The 9,973-nt window shown below is 41.6% G+C and overlaps 1 protein-coding gene across 1 annotated transcript in view; it reads right to left on the bottom strand.

Annotated features, from left to right (window-relative positions):
- Positions 1-9,630, bottom strand: part of MYO10 (myosin X) — a 195,992-nt gene extending 186,362 nt beyond the window's left edge. Inside the window, exon 1 of the mRNA XM_018558447.1 lies at positions 9,573-9,630. Within this exon, the coding sequence (XP_018413949.1) occupies positions 9,573-9,593 (21 nt within the window). The 5' untranslated portion in view covers positions 9,594-9,630. The remainder of the gene's footprint in view (positions 1-9,572) is intronic.
- Positions 9,631-9,973: the final 343 nt, after the last annotated feature.

Below are 9,973 nucleotides of genomic sequence, written 5' to 3'. Positions count from 1 at the left end.
TTTTGATCTTGAAAAGTCATACACAATGAATTAAAAAGAAGCAAGGCAGTTCAAAAAACGAATTACACATCGTATGCAAAGCCTTTCTTTCAATGCATACATAAACACTGTGGAAGTCTCTCACCTGTGCCACTATACTGAGCCAACAATAGGCAGGTGATCAGTAGAAAAGACTTGGTAAATAGATCAGTATAGTCATTGAATGAGAATTGTCTATAATAAGCAGAAAGCATGGTTCATTTATGTCGCGGTATGAGAGAATGTACAACAAACCATGAGTCTATTGATACACTGATATTTTACTGAACTTGAAATAACAATTCTTACAGAGCTTCTGTCACTGAGCTTAAATTAGTCATGTAATCATGTCACACTACTTCTTACCAACCACTATTATCTAAAATCACTTACATAGCAGTGCCCATATAGTACAAGTAAGTAGTGCATAGCAGTACAAGAAATACAATAGTATGGAAACTGTTGCAAATTTTGTATGCGTTTGTGACAAGCACATCTTCCTACAAACTCAACAGAGACAATATTGACGGTCATAATGTTGTAGATCTGTCATTACAAACTAAGACATCCCAACATGCAAAAGCATTATGTCTTAATTACTACATAAGACATAGAACCGTTGCCCATTCCATGTATTAATGGAAAGAATTTACAATGATGTGTTATTAATGAAGGGCTGGACAAATCCCAGGAGCCAGGTAGCCAAAGCTCCCTAAAATTACAGCTGGCACCTAACTTTTAAATTTTTCTTCTAGTCGTTGTCAATGGAGCTGGCTCCTAAACAAAGCCCTGCTGGCTTCTGGATTAGACAGACCAGCTATTGAATTCCATATTCATTTCTCTGTTCCTGTATTAATGGCTATTTTTACCTGCTTCTACTGTGGTTTTTGCAGAACTAATAGCCTTGCAGAAACTTTGATTTAAAAGAAAGCACCCTAGGTCCATGGGCCACCATTTTATGAAAAGGGCAATAATGTCAGTTCTAAATCAAATTTTTGCCTATTTGAAAAATTTAACGAGTGCAGAAAAAGATATAAGGGCTGCCTGATCTGCATAGGCTGGCTAATAATATTATGGCAACAAATCTTCAAAGAAAAATGTACGAGCTTGGCTTATCTCAATGAAAAGGGAGGAAACAATGAGCGGTGCAGGCAGATGACAACGAGTGGTGCAGGCAGATGCTGTCAATGCTACATATTCTGTGCAAACCATATTACCAGGAACAGGTTTTTTTTTTTTATTGCAAGGAGCAGTTTTTTACATGCCTCACTGAACATTCTTCCTATTGGTCAGTTGCATTGTGCAGTATAATTGAATTTAAAAAAACCCAGAACAGGTGACAGTCATCTTATGTGTATAGGTAGCTGACTGAAGGGTTACCTAAGACCGAGTTGAGTAGCCAAACCATTATCCCTTCCTCCGCTAATTCGATTTACTAAAACAGCCAGGTGCCAAGACCTGGCTATATGCTCTACACAAACAAATGGCAGCACATGGACTTGAGAGTGCAGTCTCCTCGGCTCCTTCAAAATCTACATGGCTCCAAGTCTTATGTCAGTTAAAGGTTTTGTTGTGTAAATCTCATTAACAGCAAGGGCAAACTTTTCCAATCTAGTACAATCCAAAAGTCTATTACCGACAACCAATTTTTACAGCTTTAATGTCAAGAGTTCAATGGAAAGGGTGAGAGCCTGCATTTCTCAACAACTTCATAAACCAAAGAAAGTTAGCTATACAATAAAAACTAGCTATATGTCGAGGGATATACTGGTATCTCCTCTTTAACTACTAAAAATGTTGACTTACAGCAGTTAGACACCATCTAAAATGGCTAATGCGCACAGAATAATACAATACTAATTAATATAAAATATGTTTATTGAACTTCGAATTAGTACAACAAAAAAAACTTTCCCCAGCTTGTCTGTTTTGAAAACCAGGCCTCAACACACATTTGTGTGTCTAAAGAGTCTCAAGACCCCTTCAGTGGGGGGAAGCTGAATGCCTGCTTTATGAAAGCAATTTAGTGTTACAATAAACCAATGCAGAAAAGACGTGTAAATAAACTCTAATGAACTTCTCTCAAGTGTTCCATTTTGGTCTGTTAACTATACCATTGAAAGTTTTTGTGTTATATGTGTTTGATAAGTGCAAAGAATACCTGTCTATCTTGCTAAAAATGCAGAGCTGTCCTGTGTCCTGTACACATCTTTCTAGGTGTGAAATTAGCCCTCCTAGTTCTTATTTGGACTACATAATTAGTACCTTTGTTGTGGGGATTAGAACAATGGGACAGATTCAGTAGTCTAGCACAATTGGGCAGGGCTGACACCATTCAGTCCCTAAAAATGCTGTGTGTTGTCATCCCACTAAACAAAATTTAGAGCGAGTGCATTTCTGGCACTTTGACAGATATTTTTCTTGACTTACAGGGTCTTTAAGAGCCTGTTCACACCACTTAAATCTTATGATACCGTGCGATTAACACACACTGTCGTACAACACACTGTGCACCAGGTGCGATGCATTACCATTCATTTGAATGGCATCTCAATGCACCTCCTGGCGGATGAGTGCTGCAACATAGCGCAATGAGCAGTACCGCAAAGAAAGTAGTGCATGAAAATGAATGGCAGCGCAATGCGCCTGGAACATGGTAACACATGCTAGGTGCATTGTGCGATAGCGTGCGTCAATCACACTGTATCTTGCGGTTGGCGCAACTATGTGAAGGGATCCTAAAGGGATAAAACATGGGAAAATATGGAGTTTATGTGTACTGCTTACCTTACCTCAAAATACACTTTAAGTGTGTGAAAAAGCATTTCCCAAAATTGACTGCAGCTTGAAGATCTTGTATATGTAGTGTTGGCCTGTCGCCATTGATTGACTTCCTGTACCTGTGACACACTGTCACTGGGATAGGAAGAAATTGCAAAATCTCTCTGATAAGGACCCAGACAGCAATACAGCCTTAGTTTCTAACCCTTCTACACTCTGTCCCAGACAAAAAAAATGTTTTGGCTATAGTTTTATATTACCATACATGCTAAACGAGAAGCTCTAAATAACAAAATGCATGATTACTCTGAAGTGTGCTTTGTATTGCACGCATATAAACATCATAAAATGAAAAGCAAACTGGTCTACATGCCCATACTTTATGGTATCAGACGTTTATGACATCAAAATGTAGGTTATACTAACTTAAGTTCTTACAATAATACTACAAATTTCTGGACAGAACTTGTGAATAGTTTGATGTTTATGTAAACTCTAAAGAAACATTATAAATTCCTTCATTTGTATGAGTATCTAAGTAAGTAAAAGTTTTCCGTCATTATTAAACATATCATCACAGTCATGGACTTCTGTCTGAATTTGCAGACATAACCAAGCACTGTACAAAGTGTTTTGGAAACAAATTAGGTTTTATGTCGGCTGCCAAGCTGTCCTGCACATTTCTTCTTATATTGTCCTTGGATTCTATCAACCAATATTTCTTACTGGCTTGAGGAGAAGGACTAGGTTTCAGGAGCATGGGTGGGATTTTGGATCTGAAGCTGAATATTCATGAGTACAAGTCAAGTGAAATCAAACCAGGACCATAGAATGTAGAGTAAGAATCAAAGACTAATAGATGCCATATGACAGAATTCTACACACAAGAACCATAACGCTGGTCATATGCTTTCAGTAAACATAAGGTGCAGATGTGCATCCACTACCTGCATGATGTCAGGTTGTGTTTCATCTGCCTTTTAAACGTTCTCCTGGCAGAAGGTTGGGGGGCATCAACAAATGAGGATAGGCCTGTAGCATTTGATGTAGGCTAGCTATCACTGGCAACATTCAGGGTGTGATTCAGAACAAAGAAATACATCAACTACTTCACAGAATACTTGCGTGTTTTGAACCATTTGGTTCAATACACCCTTTCATCCGACAACTCGATGTGGGTCCAGCACCCACCACAAATACATACATATAAAAGTGCCCACTCTTAACACCTGGAAAAGCAAGGTTTAAGCATGGTGGTATTCATCATTGTTTCCTGCTTCACCATACTTTTTAACTTCTGTAACATCCTGCCTGGCAGTCTTCGCATGCCAATGACATATGAATTTCTTGTAAATGTGGCCTTCATTGTAACTGAAAGCAGGGTTTTTTTCCTTCACTGTAGACATTACAAGGTATTAGTGACAGAATAAATCAACCCATTCAACACAGCTTGAGATAACACATCACATGGCTGGTATGAATGCTGCACTTCAGTTTTGTATTAACATGCTGCCTGAATGCTGACCTTGACGTTCTTTTTTCACATAGGTGGTTTTCAAATTAGAACAGCGGTAACAAGCTGGTGAATCTGAGCATTTAGGATACCTGTGAGTGCTGGTTATTACACTCAAGCTATACTCTACCCATCTCTCCCCTGCCATTCTTGAATTGTCTGTATCATGTACTAAAGCTGACCATACATGTTTAGTTTTGTTTTTTAGCCCGAGAAAAAATACTTGATTTCCCCATCCATGCTAGACATTGTTGATGATTAAATCTCCCCTGGCAGCTTTAGTATCCAAGCAGTTGTATGAGCATGGCTGCTTGAATACCCAAACGTTGCCTGTAGCTGATTGCCTCCAGGCACTGTTCGACCGACAATTTTCTGCTTGGCTCCTTTACATTTTCAATCGAAATATGCCACGCCAGGTGGAGCACACAGGGTCACCCACAACTTAAATTTTTGGTAGGCTAAAATTAGAGCAATGTACGACCTGTATGATCTTTAAGAAAAATACAGCAAGTCCAGTTGCCTTGACTTATTTTTTACAGATAATGTGTGACCTGGTTACACTATCACATGTATAGTTACTCTATACATATGTTGCATATGTGGTCACCTTGCTACAGCTGGCAGGCATCTGTAGCAAATATGAGTTCTACTCTCAACCTAAATAATTCAGGATGCTATTATTCTGAATGGATTCTTTCATTAAAAAAAACATACACCATCCAATTATTGCAAGCAATGCTATGATCTGAAACACTTCTAATTGGAAATTTGCATGTACAGCACAGAGTATAGTCTTTGTGACCATATAACAAAGCAGTATTAATAAAGGTATCCACACAAGACCCTATTCTCTTCATTGGTGATTTTGTACCTAATCTGCTGATAATCAGGTTTGCATACGGAGTAGGCAGGTTTTGAGCTACCTTTTGGATATTAAACAAATGGAAAGTTTGTTGTAGCTGTAAGCAGACCTTATGTGTGCCAGTATGTGGTCCTTAAAGAGACCTTTTTATGTGCTTTAAAGATTTCAGGAATGCAAATACTTATAAAGAAGAGGCTGTTTCAGATAACTTGCTCCCCCAGGTCTGGTGGGAAACCAACAGTTCCTGGAGTGTCGATCTCTGTGGTCTCTGAAGTTCCCAATGGTTCTTCTGTCTGATCTCATGTCACTGTAGAATACAGTAGTGATGTGAGGTGAGAAGTTGCAACCATAAGCTGCGGGAGACCATGGAGATTGACAATTCAGGAAGTGTCGGTTTCCCAGCAGGTTTCGGGAGAGCAGTGCTCTGCCTTGAGCAGTGCTCGCGGTAGGAGATGTACAGTAAGTATTCAGCCTCTCTAAAGGTTTGCACTTTCCTGAAAGTATTTTAGTACATAACAGAATCTCAGTAAACAACGTCTTTTAGAATCCCTGCCATACACCAGAAGATCAGCTTTAGGGCCAAAGCATTAGGTTTCCCCATGCCTGTGTATGACCAAATCTATTAGGGTCGGTTCACACTACTGAACAGTACCACAACAGGGTTCAGTGTGCATGATAACACAAGGCAATGCACGGTAGTGCTGTGGTGTGCACTGGTTTTCCAAAAATAGAGTCAAGAACGATTTTTGCTGCAATTAGCGTTATGGCGGATCCTTCAAAATAAATAAGATGCCTAACACACAGCACATTGCGGTGCAACGTAACCTCCTGCCAGGTGAAAAGGTTCACAATGCAACAGTAAGTGAGAGTAATTGTCTCAAATAAAGCCTTGGAGAGCAGTAAAAACCTGACAGAGTTTCTAATGAATATTCCTCCCCAACTCTTCCCCCAAAAAACAACCTATTATTAAACAACTTATGAAATCTTTTTTAAATCTGGTAAAACTTAAAGGTAAACTTCAGACAGATATAAAAATATAAAAGGCACACATGAATCAAGCCCTGCAATCATTAAATATATTTTTAAATGCAAGCAGTGTAAGTCCCTAATCTTGACTTGGTACCAACATCTTGCAGGCCCTGTACAGCAAAGCTTAAAGAGGAAGGAAGAAGCAGCACAAGGTATGCTGCAGCGCAAGGGGCATGCTGATAGAAGGAGAAAGCAGAGTGAAAAGAGATGGGTTTATCAGTGTGCTGCATCTCCCTTAACAGGGTGGGTGTGAGAGACCTGTAGGTAAAAGTGAAACTGCAACAGATCAGGTGCCCTCCGATACTAGATAGGTCTGTGCTGTGTGGCAGAGCTGTGCAAATTGCAGGCCTGGGTGGACAGAAGTACAAATCTTTTGGCAGGTAAAACAGTTCTCATGTATGCCATGTGAGTTTTTATCAGTTTGCCTAGAGTTAGCCCTCGTTCACACCTGAACGCTTTGTAGCGCGTTCTACGCTCGACGAACGCTCTACAAAACGCTCAAAATTAAAATCCCATTGTATTCAATGGTCTCGTTCCCACCTTGGCGTATTTCCACCCGTCCCTAACGCGCTACAAAACGGCCCACGCCTGAAAAGGTACATGTACTACTTTGGCCCGTTTTGTTGCGCGTTTCCATTGGGATACAGCCAAGTAGCCTTCGGAAACGCGAGGCGGTCGCGCAACTTTTTTTACCACGAATCGCAGTAAAAAACCGTGCGACGGTGGCGCGACAGATGCGCATATGCAATACGCCTAGGTGTGAACGAGACCTTAAGCTTTAAAGTTTATCTAAATCCATCCCTGTAAGGATTATACTGATGTCTGTGTCCATGCTCCAGAGATTCACTCTACTTGTCATGAGTGAAAAATACAAAATTTTAAGTTGTCACCAGAACAGGCATCGAGGGGAAATCTTTCAACGGTGACACTTGTTCCAGTGACAACTGCCTGAGAGAAGATTTCCCTCACTTTGGATAGGTTTTCTCTCACTTCCTGTTGTGTCTACAGGACAGGAAAAGGCGATCCCCCAATGGGACAAAAATAGCACACACAAAAAACCTAATGGGGTTTTAACCATTTCCTGCCCTAATCCCCCCAAAAATGTTGGCTCTAGATATACCGTAATGTATGAGATCACACACAGATCTAACAGCAACACAACCTATGATCGTGACATGAATAAATGATATATATTTTTCGTCTCCTTCTCCCAAGCACTTTGCCAGATGTACGTACAGCTCATCTTTGTCTTGTGTGAGTTGGATTGCACGCTCCACTCCAGCCATCAAGGTACCCCTCACAGGAAACCCAAACTAAAAGAAATACCAGACCTCTGTGAGAAATCAGGCACTCTGCCATCTTCTTGTTTCAAGCATAGAGGCTTTGTTTTGTTGTATATAGAACTGGCCACTAACAAAACACAAAAAGAAAGCCATAAAACGAAAATATACAGTTGCACGCTATGCTGAGCTCGTGCACACATGTGCAATGTATAGTCAAAGCCCTAGAAAGAAAAGTAAAGAAATAAAAGCAGTCCTGCCGCAGATCCAACACCTTGTGGAAGACCACAGGACAGATAGGAACGACCTGGGAGGGTAATGGTGCACTTTATCTATCCTTTGGACGGCATTTGGGAATCCTGTCTAGATCACATCCCTGTTACACGAGGGGAAAAACAGGAAAGCCAAAGGCGACCGGAATTGACGAAAACTTTTTCAGGAGGCTTCCAAGAAACTTTTTCAGGAGGCTTCCAAGAAGTCAGGAAAAGTTGAGATCTATGATAAGTCCTGTGCATTAGAACGCAACCAGAAACAGCATCTTCCCCACACTGGAGGGACTGAATCACAAAGGTAGGCAGTCTCCCAGGCCACATCTGTGTGCACACAATGATCAAGTGCTCATTTCAAATTCACACTTGAGCGTTTATGGGCGATTTTGGAGGTTTTTTACGTGTTTCTGCGCAGGCATTTTCAGGCTTGACCATTTTTGTTTTAGTCAATAGAAAGGTAGGAGACGGAAAACGTTGTTAGGTGCAAAATCACATGGAAAATGTGTGTTTTGTAAGCGCTCAGTCCTGGGATACCTCCTATTATACCTCGCTCTGACCTCTTTTAATATACCCCGCTCTGATCTCCCATTATACCCCGATCTGACCTCCCTTTATACCTTGCTCTGAACTCCCATTATACCCCAAACTGACCTCCCTTTATACTCTGCTCTGATCTCCCATTATACCCTGCTCTGACCTCCCATTACACCCCGCTCTGATCTCCTATTATACCCTGCTCTGATCTCCCATTATACCCTGCTCTGACCTCCCATTACACCCCGCTCTGATCTCCTATTATACCCTGCTCTGATCTCCCATTATACCCTGCTCTGACCTCCCATTATATCCCACTCTGACCTTCTGTTATACCCTGCTCTGACCTCCCATTACATCCCACTCTGACCTCCCACTATACCCCGCTCTGATCTCCCATTATACCCTGCTCTGACCTCCCATTACACCCCGCTCTGATCTCCTATTATACCCTGCTCTGATCTCCCATTATACCCTGCTCTGACCTCCCATTACATCCCGCTCTGATCTCCCATTATATCCCACTCTGACCTTCTCTTATACCCTGCTCTGACTTCCCATTACATCCCACTCTGACCTCCCACTATACCCCGCTCTGATCTCATATTATACCCTGTTCTGATCTTCCATGATACCCTGCTGACCTCACATTATACCCCACTTTGACCTCCCATTATACCCTACTCTGACTTCCCATTATACCCTACTCTGACCTCCCTTTATACCCTACTCTGACCTCCCATTTACCTCACTTTAACCTCCCATTATACCCCATTCTGCCATCCCATCGTACCCTGCTTACCTCCCATTATACCCCACTCTGTCCTCCCATTATACTACACACTTAGCCACCACAGTGCAAAACCACAATACAGAGATGCCCATCACTATACAGCAGGATGGCAGCATTGAAGTCAAGGGGCCACGCGTGATTATGCCCGAAAAGAAGCTCATGTACTTTCTCAAGCTACAGACAACAATGCCAAGGTGTGAACGGGCACCACTGAAAATAATAATATTCTTCATTCTTTCAGTAAACACACAACACAATGCTCAGGTGTGAATGAGCACCATGGAAAATAACAATCATTTCATCGTCAATCGTGCTTTGTGGTGCTTCGGGAAATACACAACAAAGCGTTCAGGTGTGAAGGGGGGCTTTCTAATAACACAGAACAGAAGGCACAGCAAATATTGTCATTCAAGGAAGAATACATTGGGCAAATCTTTTTCTTTTGTTTACAGTTTAAACAAACAACACTTGAAGAAAGGGGAGCTGAACTGACCTCAGTAAAGAAGTGATCCATTGTTTACTCCAGAGCAGGCTTCTAGCACCATGTACTACACGATGTACTACTATACATGTGTTATTCCATTCCTCTCCTCCACGGACCTGCAAGGCACCTTCATCAGCACTCTTTGTTTTAGGTATCCTCAGTGGAGTTCAGTGGGATAGATTCTGCCACATGCTCCTCCTGTGAATTAAAGGATCCTTCCACAGTTGTGTCTGCAGAGGTAAAGTTCCTCTGTGAAGTCCAGGATGAAGTTGAAGCAGTTTGTATCAGTGGAGTGTCCCGGAGCTGTGTCGCTGCCTAGGCTGGCTCGCAGTATACACCCCCCTCCTCCTCCAGTCCCAGTATGAGATCCCTCCCCCGGAGTCTGCCTTCTCTGCCTATCATTACAATCT

This window comes from Nanorana parkeri, unplaced genomic scaffold, assembly GCF_000935625.1.
Source record: "Nanorana parkeri isolate BGI_ZX_2015 unplaced genomic scaffold, ASM93562v1 scaffold340, whole genome shotgun sequence".
Lineage (NCBI taxonomy): Eukaryota > Metazoa > Chordata > Amphibia > Anura > Dicroglossidae > Nanorana > Nanorana parkeri.
The sequence above is the reverse complement of the archived record's forward strand: the minus strand, read 5'-3'. Positions and strand labels throughout refer to the sequence as shown.